The sequence below is a fragment of the Electrona antarctica genome (assembly GCF_951216825.1).
Source record: "Electrona antarctica genome assembly, chromosome: 21".
In the NCBI taxonomy this organism is placed as follows: Eukaryota; Metazoa; Chordata; class Actinopteri; order Myctophiformes; family Myctophidae; genus Electrona; species Electrona antarctica.
Genome location: NC_136802.1, coordinates 41911264 through 41926598, shown reverse-complemented (window position 1 = coordinate 41926598; position 15335 = coordinate 41911264). Strand labels below are relative to the sequence as shown.

Below are 15335 nucleotides of genomic sequence, written 5' to 3'. Positions count from 1 at the left end.
ATAGTAATTGCGTGTGTGTGCGTGTGTCGGTGTGTGTGCGTGTGTGTGTGTGTGTGTGTCGGTGTGTGTGCGTGTGCGTGCGTGCGTGTGTGTGTGCGCATGCGTGCAGGTACATCCATGATGACTCAGAGACGGTAGAAGACACGGTACATTTGACCGTGACCGACGGACACAACTCTGCTGCGGTTGTTCTGCATGTGCAGGTCACACACACACACACACACACACACACACACACACACACACACACACACACACACACACACACACACAGACTTAAGTCCAGGTCTGAAGTTGTTATGCACGCTAGCAGTTATTCAGCATGGTCCGGAGCAGTCAGAACTCCCACACAACAGGTAGTAACACAATGTACAACATAAGAAAGTAACAAGATGCTAATAGTCCGGCAGCCAGGGGCGTGGACTCGTGGAGTGGGACATTTGGTATATAGTTTTTTATATTGGCCTACAATATTGTCTATATACGTACATTCATGAATCCACTTGTTGACCGGCTGTCGGTACTGAGCAGTTTTGTTTATGGGGTTACCATTAACAACCTATATAAGGCAACAAATTCAAAACATTCAAACTTTCATTATGCATATATCCCCTATAAAAAAATGCTCAATACCGACAGCCGGTCAGCAAGCGGATTCATGAATGTACAGTATGTATATAGACAATATTTTAGGCCCAAAAAAACAAACAATCAACAAACAAAAAAGGACAATATACCAAATGTCCCACTTTAAACAAAATAAGCCTGTTGGCTGCCGGACTATCAAACTGTAGTGGAGACGCACGTTCTCAAACGTAGTCATTAACACATTGATTGCCATGATAGATACATAGATCTACGTCATGTGGAGTTTTCAATGACGTAGAATGATGCTATGACTTAGTTTTGATTTTGATAGCAAATTTGATTTAATTTTAGTCATGGTCTTTTGAATAAAATGTAATTTAGTTTTAATCAAGTTTAGTTTTGTCATCTGAAATGCTTTAGTGTTTAGTCTAGTTTTAGTCGACTAAATGTCATAAGATTTTAGTTGACTAAATCTGCAGTTGATTTTGACGAAATGTGACTTGATAGTGTCGTACAACAAATGAATGAATAGTTTATTGTCAGGCAAATTAAGCCTGATTTTACACTTGGTTGCAATATGACAATAGATTTGAACTCGGGTCTCCCGCATGAAAGTCCAATATATTAACCATTAGACCAAAGGGATATCCCTTGGACTGGGGGATATATTTGAGTGTGCCACTCTCCTACACTCACCCCCCTTTTGACCTCCTCCCACAGGGAAACCTGATCCGGGTCACTCACGGCACCATTGTGATTCGAACCCAGGTCGAACACTAGACCAAAGGGATATCCTTATACTATGGACCGAGGAAGATATTAGAGTTTTAAGTAATCAGGCTGAGGCTGTGAGCCACTCTGCTACACAACCAAACATAAAATGTTTGGTTGTTCTTATCTATACTAGTCCCTGCCTACCATTTTAGTCTAGTTTGTTGACGAAATTGTCAATATATTTAGTCATCGTAGCTTAGTTTTTATTTAGCTTCTATTCAGGTTTCCTCATTTTTCGTCATAGTTTTAGTATGACTCCCAGATAAGTATACACCCGGAAATCACATGATAAAAAATCCAGTCCTTCCACTCCAAAGCTAAAGGATTCATGAAAATGCTTCTATTACTTTTTTTTGTTGAAAACAAGGCATGGTCAACTAATTACTAAAGAATGGAAGATCGCGGTTAGAATGTGTTAACCCATTAAGACTTGAGAACAGATACTACAAATGTCTAATTTGTCTAAATCATGAGTTTTCTGAAAAACTAAAACCCTATGTTTTCTTTATCAGTGGTGCTCACACTATTTCATGTCAAGGACCCCCAGAATGATTTGTATTTGGCCGCTCGTAGCGCGGCACCGATGCGCTTGTAGATCTGTTATTTTTCCAACAGCTAAAGTTTAAAAAGTAACGGTTAAAGTGTTTAAAAGCTATGACGTGACACAGACGGTGACACAGACACAGACCCTCAGGTCTACATGGGCTAATGCCCTTTTTTCGTGCGTCAACACCTCCAGGTGCTGCCAGTGAACGACGTCCCTCCTCAGCTGGGGGCGGGCCTGTGGGCGGGGCTGAGCTGTGACGAGGGTGGGCGTGTCCAGGTGACGGTGGACTACCTGTCGGCCACGGACGCCGACAGTGACGACGACCAGCTGACCTACATGCTGGCCAGAGCGCCCTCTAGAGGAGAGCTGCAGAGGGCAGGGCTCGCCGTGGACAAGTTCTCCCAGCGGGACCTGCTGCAAGGCACCATCTACTATGTCCACACAGGTTAATTAGCATCTCATTAACATCTCATTAACATCTCATTAACATCTACTATGTCCACACATGTTAATTAGCATATTATTAACATCTCATTAACATATATGTCCACACAGGTTAATTAACATATTATTAACATCTCATTAACATATCATTAACATATACTATGTCCACACAGGTTAATTAGCATATTATCAACATATCATTAACATCTCATTAACATCTATGTTCACACAGGTTAATTGACATCTCATTAACATCTGCTATGTTCACACAGGTTAATTAACATCTCAATAACATATCTCATTAACATCTACTATGTTCACAGGTTAATTAACATATCATTAACATCTCATTAACATCTGCTATGTTCACACAGGTTAATTAACATCTCATTAACATCTACTATGTCCACACAGGCTAATTAGCATCTAATTAACATCCAATTAGCAGCTACTACGTTCACACAGGTTAATTAACATCTCAATAACATATATCATTAACATCTACTATGTTCACAGGTTAATTAACATATCATTAACATCTCATTAACATCTAGGCTAATATGTTCGCACAGATGAATTCATATCTCATTAACATCTCTTTAACATATCTTATGTCCACACATGTTAATTCGCATCTCATTAACATCTCATTAACATATAATATGTTCACACAGGTTAATTAACATCTAATTATAATCTAATTAACATCAATTAACATCTAAATAACATATAATTAACATGTATATGGTCACACAGGTTAATTAACATCTAATTAACATCTTTGAATTACTTTAATCCATGCTTGAATTACTTAATTAACATAAATGTGCACACAATTGCGTTGTAATGCCTGCTTTATACCTAAAATCGGCAATCTACAAACTTGTCTTAGGGCTTCTACTGGATCTCCCTTTCTTTTTTTACGGAATTGTCAATTTATTTTGTCCATCATTGATGGATTGATCATTGATCATTGCGTGACAATGGCAAAGCAATATGTTGCTTTGTAATGTAAACACAGGGCAATGTTACATACTGTGCCTTTAAACTGTTAGGTGTTTACGTGTAGCAGGGTAGGTCCGTCTTTAAAACAGTGTTATTGTTTAGGCCTGACCTTCACAACGGCTTGATGTATAGCTGATGCATGAGACTTATTGACTGATGCAAGCTCACAATGCATTTCCAATGGGAGTCACATGGTTTGACACAACATTTGTGTTGTATGAGGGGTTGGGGGGAAGTCGAAACACAGCCGAAAGCCGTACAACACAAATGTTGTGTCAAACCATGTGACTTCCATTGGAAATGCATTGGGGCAAGATGTAAACAAACCCTTTGTTTACATCTAGCATCCAACAATGTTGTATGCTAGATCGAAAGGTGTGAGTGAGGCCTGAGTCTTAAACCAGTGTTATTGTTTAGTCTGAGTCTTTAAACCAGTGTTAAGAGTCTTTAAACCAGTGTTATTGTTTAGTCTGAGGCCTGACTCACACCTTTCGATCTAGCATACAACATTGATGGAAATGCATTGTGGGCTTGCATCAGTCAATAAGTCTCATGCATCGGCTATACATCAATCTGTTGTGAAGGTGTGAGTCAGGCCTGAGTCTTTAAACCAGTGTTATTGTTTAGTCTGAGTCTTTAAACCAGTGTTATTGTTTAGTCTGAGTCTTAAACCAGTGTTATTGTTTAGTCTGAGTCTTAAACCAGTGTTTATAGTTTAGTCTGAGTCTTAAACCAGTGTTTATAGTTTAGTCTAGTCTGAGTCTTAAACCAGTGTTTATAGTTTAGTCTGAGTCTTAAACCAGTGTTATTGTTTAGTCTGAGTCTTTAAACCAGTGTTTATAGTTTAGTCTAAACCTTTAAACTAGTGTTTATTTACCAGCTCAGTGACCTTGTGGTTAGAGTGTCCGCCCTGGGACTGGGTCATACATACCAAAGACTCTAAAAATGCATGGGACCAAATGCCTCCCTGCTTGGCACTCAGCATCAAGGGTTGGATTGGGGGTAAGTCCCTGCGACATATACTAGCGTCATGTCCAGGGGGTGTACTTGTACATGAAGCCGCCTCACGCTACAGAAACAGGAGATAGGCTCCTGCCACTATGGGCCTCATGGCTCGGCAAGGCTTACTTGCTTGTGTCACATGGACTGCGGTCACGTGTGTGTTATGATTTGTTATGATTAGTTTTGTTATGATGTAGTATAGATATATATATTTATTGGTTAATATTATGTATATATCTATATGAGGTAACTGGTGGTATTGTTATAGTTATATTGTATATATATGTTTAGACCTATCTTTGATATCTCTTATTATATATATATATATATATATATAGCTATACATCCAGTAGACTTGTTATGAACCATATATGGGGATAGAAAGCGCTTTCTATTATATATGTGTTCTATATTCCACTCCAGGTTGGATTGGCTGTGTTCTGCCTTGTAGTAACACCAACGAGGGGCCGGCTCTAGCCAGGCGTCTGATCAACGCCTGACTCCCTGATTGGCTGCCGGTCGCGCGCACTCCTTGGCCAGGAATGCGCCGTGCTCTATATAGCCAGTCTGTATCTGACAGCTCGGGGGGAATGTCACTAGGACCTTCTCCCGATCCGCTACGTACCACGACTAACTGTTGAACATCTACCTTATTGTTTATTTGTTAAATGTGTTCCGAACGCCCTTCGGAAAGGCGTTGTTTATTTATTGTTTCTTTTGTTTGGTGAGCCAATATTGTATTATATGTTTGATTGATTTATTATTACATACCTTTATAATAAATCCTCGCATTTTGATCCTGGTGTCTGCTCCCCCTTCATATGTTACCCACTCATTTACCCCTAGACTTATGATTTGTAACGGCTTGACTTGTATCGTTTACATTTAGGAGGGGAGATTGGAGCGGACGCCGTCTGGGACTCGGTCACGCTCATCGTGTCGGACGGCGAGGCCGGCGGGACGGACAGCTGTTGCCACGGAGACGCTCCGCCCCCACCCGTCCCCCTGCACGGGACACTTCCTGTTTACGACCTCAACGTCACCGTGCTTCCTGTCAACAACAAGGTCCCCGCCGTCACCCTGGGTAAGAGAAGCCAATCACTGACTCACTTCTCTGATGACATCATCACTGCTCTGGCGACTGTGGATCAGGAGGTAGAGCAGGTCGTCCAATGATCCATGGGTCGGCGGTTCGAATCCCGGCTCCTCCTGTCTACATGTCAAAGTGTCCTTGGGCAAGACACTGAACCCCAAATTGCTCCCGATGTGCTGGTTGGTACCTTGCATGGCTTCCGCCGCAATCGGTGTATGAATGTGTGTGTGAATGGGTGAATGTAATGCACAATCTATGTAAAGCGCCTTGGATAAAGGTGCTATATAAATGCACCATTTACCATCATCAGAGTGCGACAATAGCAGAGTGATATTGGAACATTGTTATTTTCTATTGTTTGGTGGTACAGTGCTGTCTGATATGTTCAGTATCAAAATAATAATAATAATCTTGTCAGGGGGAAATAGGCGTGGCAAGTTGCACCATGTACCAAATGATCCAGGGAAAGAAAGAGATTGATTGTACAACCTACGGTTCAAAATGTGAAGCGCTAGTGTCATGTGCTACAGTATAGGATTTACATGGGCCTTTCTCATCAGACAGACAGACAGACAGACAGACAGATAGATCCCTCCCTTCCTTCCTCCCTCCCTCCCTCCCTTCCTTAATAATAATAATAATGTGACAATGACCACCATGTGTCTCCCATGCAGGTTCCTCCATGCTGGTGGTGGACGAGGGCTCCTCAGTGTGTGTGTGTGGGGGAGGGGGGGTCGGAGGGGGAGGAGAGGGGCTCCTGGGGGCCATGGACCCCGACAGCCCCGCCCACCAGCTGACCTTTTACCTGGACACGCCTCCTCTGCACGGCTACCTGGAGAACACGCTGCCTGCCGCCGGCTCCGAGAAGAGCAACGCTGGAGTCCCTGTGGGTCAGTGCACACCGAGTGTGTGTGCGTGTGTGTGCGTGCGTGTGTGTGTGTGTGTGTGTGTGTGCGCGCGCGCTTGCGTGGGTGCATGCATGCGTATGCATGTGCTTACATACATGTGTGCAGACTTGAGACGCATTCGTATTCCAGTTTGAGGTGATAGCTTATCATTGCGGTGTAGTTTTTAAAGTGTTGGGAAACTAAAACATTACGACACAGACACATCTCTCTGTTTTTGAGGGGTGCTAGCCCCTCCGATATACAGCTCTAATGTTTTTTTTGTGTGGGGGGTGGGGGTTCACATCCAAAGGGAGGCGGGGCCGCGGGGTCAATGCTTAACCCATTTTTAAGGGGCGCTAGCCCCTTCTATAAACAGCTTTTGTCCCAACACGTCTCAAGATTTGCCATTGACAATGAAAGGGGAATTCAGGTCAATTGTCTGCTAAATCTTGTCCCCACACGGCTCAATATTTGCCATTGACAATGAACGGAGAAATTACATCAAAATTCCGCTAAATATGACGTAAATTAAACATCAAAACATTAAACGCCATTGACATTGAAGGGAAAATGTACGTCATATGTAAACGAGCAAATCAGCTAACCAATCACAGGCAACAGGCATTCTGATTGGCCAGTATGAGATGATGCATGATGGCACCCCATTCGACCGGTGTCTCTGCATTGGATCGGCGAAATCATCCGTTATCAGCACCTTCGCATAGGGCCAGTATGGCCATACTGGCATACTCACTGTTTCAGTATGTCATTATCACCTATTGTGACGGGTGATAATGTCACTGATGTCCTGACGGAGGCACGCCGTGTCTGGTGGCCTTGAGCGAGGCGCTAGCCGAGCGAGTCGCCGTGCCGAGCGTTGCGAAGGCCAGAGTATAGGCAGAGAATAGTATATATTAGTAGCCCCTAGTTTCCATGCGCCGACAATAGAGTTGGAAATGACACGTTCAGCAGGGGGAGTCCTTGACCAGGCTATGTTCAGCCAAGGGTGAGTATGCCAGTATGGCCATACTGGCCCTATGCGAAGGTACTGATAACGGATGATTTTGCCGATCCAATGCAGAGTATGATGATAAGAGCTAAATGATGGTGGGAGCGCTTGGCCAATAAGGGACCACCTACCTTATGTATTAATGTCAAATGTCCGCTAACATAAATTGATGTATGTACGATGACAAGAGCGCCCCTCGTTTCACACGGTTGTGATTTCTTTAGACTTGAGGCCAATTCTAAAAAAAAAAAGGCTTCTAAATCCTAACAGTTTTCTGAATAACCTATGTTTCTGTGTCAGTGCCAGTGGTGCTCAAACTATTTCATGTCAAGGACCCCCAGAATTATCTGTATTTGGCTGCGGACCCCCCATCTGAAAATATGTTGTTCCTTCAGGGACCCCCCCAGAAGCAAAGCTTTGAATTAAAAACGTGTGCTCTGAAAGCATATACTGTATATTCAATGATTTGCGCCACATTTTTACTATTTAAAAAAAATAGCAGATCTACAAGCGCATAGAGCGGCACTCGATGTGCTTGTAGATCTGCTGTTGTTTCTATAGCTAAAGTATAACATAATGCTTAAAACACCAAAAGGGGTTCCCGTCCTGAATGGGTTGAAGCCAAACTTCACCCTTTTTGCAAAAATATAATATGTTAATGACGTTTAGAAGATTTAGAACACTTTCCTGGGGGTCTTTGTGTGTAATATGTGGTTTCAGATATTTTAGATTTTAGCAGTGAGCCCAGTGTCTCTGATGTCATGGACACTGGTCTCACTTACTTCCTGGACTACATCAAGGACTGTCTAAAGAGGACGAGACGCGAAGACCGTACGGGCAACGCCATGTTGCTCCATGGTGCTCCATGGAAGGAAAGAAATATGCGCAGTTGAGACCAAGAAGTTGTACATGCACAAATTTGGGTGGCTACTGTCGTAGCAAAAATAGCCGATCTACAAGCTCAAAACGTGTCGCATCGCGACGCGTTTTGAGCTTGTAGTTCGGCTATTTTTGCTATATTTGAATTGAAATCGCCATTTTTTTAAATCGGACTCCTGAAAAAGAACCTTTTAATTTAATTTTAAATGAATTTAGTTATAGTTATGTTAACTTTATGAGCTTGTAGTTCGGCTATTTTTGCTATATTTGAATTGAAATCGCCATTTTTTTAAATCGGACTCCTGAAAAAGAACCTTTTAATTTAATTTTAAATGAATTTAGTTATAGTTATGTTAACTTTATGAACTAAATCCAAACACATTGGACATGCAAACAAAGCGGGTCATGTTTGCATGTTTGGAATTGTAACAGCTGAATTAATAATATATCAGTATTCTGATGTAAAGCTGATCCCATTATACTTTGCTGTTTTTCAATCCCCCAGAATCCTTCACTCTCGTCCACCTGACCTTGGGCTACATCAACTACGTCCAGTCGGAACACAGAGGGGCGGAGCCTACCGTGGACCAGCTGTCAGTCAGCGTGAGCGACGGGCTCTATCGCTCCGCCCCCGTCCCGATCTACATCGTCATCAATCCGACCAATGACGAGACGCCGTCTCTGCACCTCGTTAACTTCACCGTACGTTGTCCAATCACAGCTACACTTCCTGGTCTTTAGGTCAGTGGTGTAGCAAAACTAGAACTGCACTCTGTCGAGTGCCTACTTGCCTACTTGGCCTACTAGTGCGCAAGCAGAGCGCGCAAGTACTGTCGACCGCTACGACCTTTCAAATCTCAGCCATCTTTATTACGTCACCATTAAAATACGTTATAACCCGGCATTGATACATATCTTAATGACGTCAACATCAATACCTACCAAGCATACACGTGCATTCGTACCAGCACGACCACAATACTTGCGCGCTCTGCTTGCGCAAGTAATTACACGCTATGTATTATATATTGTCAGATACTTGCATGAGAGGGGGAGAGAGAGAGATTGAGTGTAGTTAGCTGCTTTATCAGCAGTGTTGGGCAATATTACAAGAGAGTAATATGTTACTTATTACATATTACTCCTTAAAAAAGTAATAATATTATATTACTTGGATACAGTGGTACGTGCCTTGAGGACTTTCCTAGGGATGCCAGAACCATCTAAGCTGGCTCCTTTCCAGGCAAAGAAGCAGCGACTCTACTCCGAGTCGCTCTCGTGTGACTGAACTTCTCACCCTATTTCTAAGGGAGTTGCCAGCCACCCGTCGAAGAAAACTCATTTTGGCCCCTTGTATTCGCAACCTTATTCTTTCGGACAAGACCCACACTTCATGACCATAGGTGAGAGTAGGAACGAAGATATGGCTCGGTAGACAGAGAGCTTCTGGCACAACTCTCTTTTCATCCCAACAGTGCGGGTACAGCAATCTGTCTTGACCTTTTGTCTGTGTAAACACAAACATTGAAGACGAAGGTGAGGATGCAAATTGTGATTGGCCAGAATGAGATGATGTTTGATGATGAGAGTGCCCCTCACTTCACAAGGGTGTGCTGTTTTTTTTTAACCAACACACCGACATTAAAGGGTGTTAAAAAAATAAAAATAAAAACCCTGAAAAATGGAGTTATCTGGTTTCTGCCAGACAGCGACGATATATTACAAACTAATATTGTTGTGATTGCCCCGGTTAAATATGTCCCATGGATCATTTAATATTTGAGTTAAAACGTTTGCTGTGTGGGTTCGATTCCCGCTGGGTAATCTGTGTCCTGAGGTGTCCCTCAGGGTTCGATACAACATCTGTAGTCAATCAAAGCACTCTAGGTATCACATGTATGCAGATGATACGGTTCTGTACACCTGTGCACCGACTCTTGAGGTGGCTGTAGCAAATTTGTCCTTTGATTTCGTCTCCCTGCAAAATTAATTAATAAAGAGCAAATTATTGTTAAATGGCAATAAAACTAAAGCTATGTTGTTCACTCCACGAGCTATTTCAGCACCAGTGACCATCTCCGTGAGTGGAGCGCTACAAATACCTGGCTTTTGGTTGGATAAACACCTTCATTTCAAATTTCATATTGATTCCTTGTGCAAAAAGCTTAAATTCACTCTGGGTTTCTTCTACAGATTGAAGGCTTGTTTTGCTTGTTCAGCTCGTGAAAAACTGGTCTTTGGTCTCTTCCTGTCCCAATTGGATTATGGTGATACCATTTATAGGTTTGCCTGCTCCTCCACCTTGGCCAAATTGGATCCCTTGTACCATGCTGCATTGAGATTCATAACTAATTCACCTTTCAGAACACATCATTGCACGTTATATGGTGCGGGTCGGTTGATTCTCATTGGCATCTCGCAGGCTGCAGCATTGGCATATTTTCATTTATTAAGCCATTCTGGGTGACCTGCCGTCTTACATTTCATCCAAATTTGACTTGGTCCAAAATGGCCTCAACCTCAGGTCAAATGCTTGGCTGTGGTGTGTAGTACCAGGATTCAAATCCGAGGGGGGTAAAACATGTCTGACCTTCTTTGGCCCTTGGTCGTGGAACGATCTACAGTCCAGACTAAAATCAGCTTTGAAAGTTCCCTTGAGAAGTTTCAAAAGGATCATCTTAGATACAGTACAGTCCAACATCTGCGGAGTTTGCATGTTCTCCCCGTGTCCCCTAGGGTATATCTCACAAAAACATGCAGTGATCCTGGTCTCTAAACTGCCTCCCCCTGGCCAGCCTGATGGAGGGGAAAGGAACTGGTGAGAATAACGTGTTCCTTCCACGGAATCCACGCGCTACGTTCGGCCAGGGAAACTCTTCCCTGTCAGGTGAAAAGAAGCAGCTTGGACTCCTCATGCATAGAAGGAAGCATGAGGTCAGTCCGCTGAACCCCCCCCCCCAGGTTGGCAGAGGAAGTGTAGCGCCCAGGATTACATTAGATAATTGACACTGGGTGAAAAAATGGGTTACAATATCATGGGATAAAATTTAGATTTAAAAAACGTTCACTGTGAAAGAATATAATATTCAATTAAATTCAAGCACACATTTTCACGATTTTTCCAAAATAAAAGCTAAAGTTTCAAATAACGGTTAACGTGGTTAAAAGCTATAAGGCTGACACAGACGCGTCCTCAGGTCTAAATGGGTTAACCCATTCAGGACAGGAACCCCTTTTGGGGATCCACAACCTCATATTTTTGAAAAATCGTGAAAATGTGTGCAAATCTTTGAATATATATTCTTTCCCAGTGAACACTTTAACTCAAACCTTTGCTTCTGGGTTGGGGGGTCCCAGGAACAACATATTTTCAGATGGGGTCGGGGGCCAATTACAGTTTCTGGGCTCCTTGACGTGAAAAACTTTGAGAACCACTGACATAGAAACATAGGCTTTTTAACTGAAAACTGTCATGATTTAGAAGACATTACATTTTGTAGAATCTGGTGTCGGGTCTAAATGGTGTTATCCCTTTACGTATAACACCTTCAGGTGAAGGAAGGCGGGGTCAGGCTTTTAACCCCGTCCCTCCTGGACGCCTCTGACCTGGACGCTCCGGCCGACCTCCTGACCTTCACCGTGGTCCAACCCCCGGCTCATGGCTCCTTGCTCAACGGCATCTACGGGAAGGACCTGAGCAGGTACTGAGGGAGATGGGCGAGTACACGTGGTTCCCAAATTGGGGTCTGGGGACCCCTAGGGGTCCTTGAGGGAGTTCCAGGGGGTCCCCAGCTAAATTATAGTTTGGAACCAAATGGACCCTTAGATAGATAGTTTATTTGTCTCGGTCATGGTTTATCCCAACATTACATACAGAAAAAAGGATTGACATGATACAATTGACCGAAAAGGAAAGGGCTGAAGCCGAAGCTTATTATGCCCACCTTTTTTGAGATTTAAGTAATTTCATAGAAGAAGGAAACAAAGACTTACAGTATGGGTCTGTAACTCTGAGAGGGTATACATGGAACCAAATGGACCCGTTCCATTTGTACACTCACAGAGTTAAATTAAACATTGATTTTACAATATAAATTAAGGTCTCAGAGATATAAATGCCATTAAATAGGGGTCCGTAGCCTGTTGCATATCAAACTGGGGGTCCTTGAAATGAAAATGGTTGAACATCACTGCTACAGCTGTAAACATCTTCTCTTATGGGGGTCCTTGGCATTTGTTTTCTAATGGGGGTCCGCAGGCTAATGAGTGTCATTTTGGGGGTCATTGACATGAAAAGGTTTGGGAACCACTGGTGTAGTAACATGCCCTACCATGCAGATACTGCCTATAGTGTATTAAAGGACCACTTCACCACTTTTCAACGTTAACCTACCTTCAGATAATTGGTCCTCACTAATGTTCATGATGAAATGCAACCATTTTTTTCCTACTGGCTGTGGGCAGTTCAGAAACCCGCCCACCAGTGACATCAACAATGGGGAATACAAGCTACAAGCAGTCTTTCTATTTCTGAAAAGTTGCAATGCAATAATGGAAACCATCGTTTTCACGATAATACAAATCTAATTGTTTTAAAAAAAGAAGCCTAATGATGATGTCACTGGTGGACGGTTTCTGATCTGACCACAGCCCTCCTATGAAACACAGACTGAGTAGAACAAAATTATGGCATTTTATCATGAACATTAGGACCAATTATAAGTGGTCCTTTAACACAGGGGTTCTCAACGTTTTTGGCCGGGGACCCCCGCCCCGCCCCCTCCCGACCCCCAATATAAATGGACTGCTACAATAACCTTAATAATAGAGACAATACACCATAAATAAATACTGAAACCAGATATAATCATCAGGGAAGGTGTATGCATGTACTATGTGTACTATTATGTAAACTCTTCATTTCCACTTTCCAGCCATTCAGTTGCAACCCGAGGGGTCGCGACCCACGGGTTGAGAACCCCTGCTTTAACACACTGTACCATACAGATATAGTTATAATGTATTAACATACATACCATAAGATTGTAATAGTTGTATTGTATTAACATGCTGTACCATACGTATAATTGTTAGTAAGGGATAATATCTGGCTAGGTGGTCATTGTCGGGAGATAATTCACCGACAGGGAGTTTAACCACCGAGGCGAAGCCGAGGTGGTTACACTCCCTGAAGGTGAATTATGTACACCCGCTTATTACATGGCTACCTAACATAAATTAATACATGACCCAAAACACGACAAAAAAAGTATTCCATAAGTTCGCGCTGGTTGTGTCTGGCCAGCTGCAGGGCTGGAGCATGCACTGTCGGAAAACAAGGAAGTGAGTTGATCAAATAGAATCCATTTCCGGGTCCTGCTTCGTCTATTTCTTGCTCAAATGTTTTCAAAAACATTTTTGAGAGCAATGTTTAGCTGTAAATGACATTGTGTGTTTACATGGCTGTCATGTTGGAAACAGCAGTAAATCAAGCGGGGCGCAGCCGCACAGCTGGTGCTCAGAGGGTTTGATTAGGCAGAGGTCTGTTATACAGCGGAGCGGTCATTATCAAGACATAACTCACCGCTGAATTCAGCGATTGACCAATCAGAATCAAGCATTCAACCAAGCCATGTAATAAATTGTAGTAACATACGCTGTACATATGATGTAGTTACATTGTAGTAACATACTATATAGATGATATAGTTATATTGCATAACTGATATAGTTGTTATTAATCCATTCTCCAGGTACAGAGACATGGGAGAGCAGCTTCTCCACCAGAGCCTCCATGTACACTCCTTCACCCTGCAGGAACTGAGACAAGGTAAATACATAAATATTTAATTGTATTTCCGTAAAAAGTACATTTACGGAAATACAGTTTTGAGGTATTTTCACTTTATCTGAGTATTTCCAATTTCCAAGTACTTACTTCTACCCAATTACATCTCAGAGGCAAATATTGTACTTTTGCTCCACTACAATTATTATGATTTTTAAGATATTTTTGTTATATTATATTTTTGAGTAGCAATAGAGAGTATGCACATGCATAAAGCGAATGGCAAATCGAGTGGCACATTGAGTGGCAAAGTGAGTGGAAAAGTGAGTTTAACATTGTTTAACGTCATTTAATGCAATCAAATAGGACTTTTCTGTGTGGATGAATGGGCCAGAAAGTAGTTTTTTGCCACTCGGTAGGCGTTCCCGCATAACTTCCAGATATGATAATGATGTCACGCGCATACCCTCTATTGGTAGACATGAAATGGGGAGAGAGATGCGGGGGGAAGACACACAGTAAAGTTTGTCGGGATCGGGACTCAAACCTGCGACACACTGTCATGCATTCATGACAGATACCCGCCAAGGTGCCTGGACCCAGGCCATCGCTAGAGTTACTTGAAAACTTTAGTTACTAGTTACTTTGTACTTTGATTACTATTACAAAATATAGCCTATACGTTGACCACTTTGGCCCTATATACATTTCGGCCCTTTGAAAATAGCCGAGCTATTATATATATAGAGAACACACCATAAGGTCCATATTAGCCCCGTATGGAACCTCACCCTCCGATATTAGCTCCGATCTTCTATCCTCCAGGCCTATAGTGTAAATCACCTCTCCTCTCTCCTCCAGGCCTATAGTGTAAATCACCTCTCCTCTCTCCTCCAGGCCTATAGTGTAAATCTCCTCTCTCCTCCAGGCCTACATAGTGTAAATCTCCTCTCTCCTCCAGGCCTATAGTGTAAATCTGCTCTCCTCTCTTCTCTAGGCCCACAGATAGTGTAAATCTGCTCTCCTCTCTCCTCTAGGCCTCCAGATAGTGTACCTCCATGATGACACAGAGACGCAGGGGGACAGGGTGACCGTCCAGGTGACAGACGGACTTCATTCAGTCCAGGGGACGATGCAGATCACTGTGACGCCCGTCAACGATGAGACACCTCGCCTACTGAGGTACCAACGCTATATATATATATTCTTTTTACCCATTTAGACCTTGAAATTGGGTCAAGGACCCCAAAAATGATATGTAATTGGCCACCGACCCCAGTCTGAAAATATGTTATTCCAGGAACCCCTCAGAAGCAAAG

General features: G+C 42.7%; 1 protein-coding gene across 1 annotated transcript in view; it reads left to right on the top strand.

The window, feature by feature from the left end:
* The window catches only part of LOC306914399 (FRAS1-related extracellular matrix protein 1-like), a gene marked incomplete at its 3' end in the record, with an annotated part of 115728 nt that overhangs the window by 67508 nt on the left and 32885 nt on the right, over positions 1 to 15335 (top strand). Inside the window, exons 17-24 of the mRNA XM_079491393.1 lie at positions 110 to 203; positions 2102 to 2354; positions 5250 to 5444; positions 6128 to 6343; positions 8734 to 8930; positions 11781 to 11929; positions 13982 to 14058; positions 15054 to 15198. Of these exons, the coding sequence (XP_079347519.1) occupies positions 110 to 203; positions 2102 to 2354; positions 5250 to 5444; positions 6128 to 6343; positions 8734 to 8930; positions 11781 to 11929; positions 13982 to 14058; positions 15054 to 15198 (1326 nt within the window). The remainder of the gene's footprint in view (positions 1 to 109; positions 204 to 2101; positions 2355 to 5249; positions 5445 to 6127; positions 6344 to 8733; positions 8931 to 11780; positions 11930 to 13981; positions 14059 to 15053; positions 15199 to 15335) is intronic.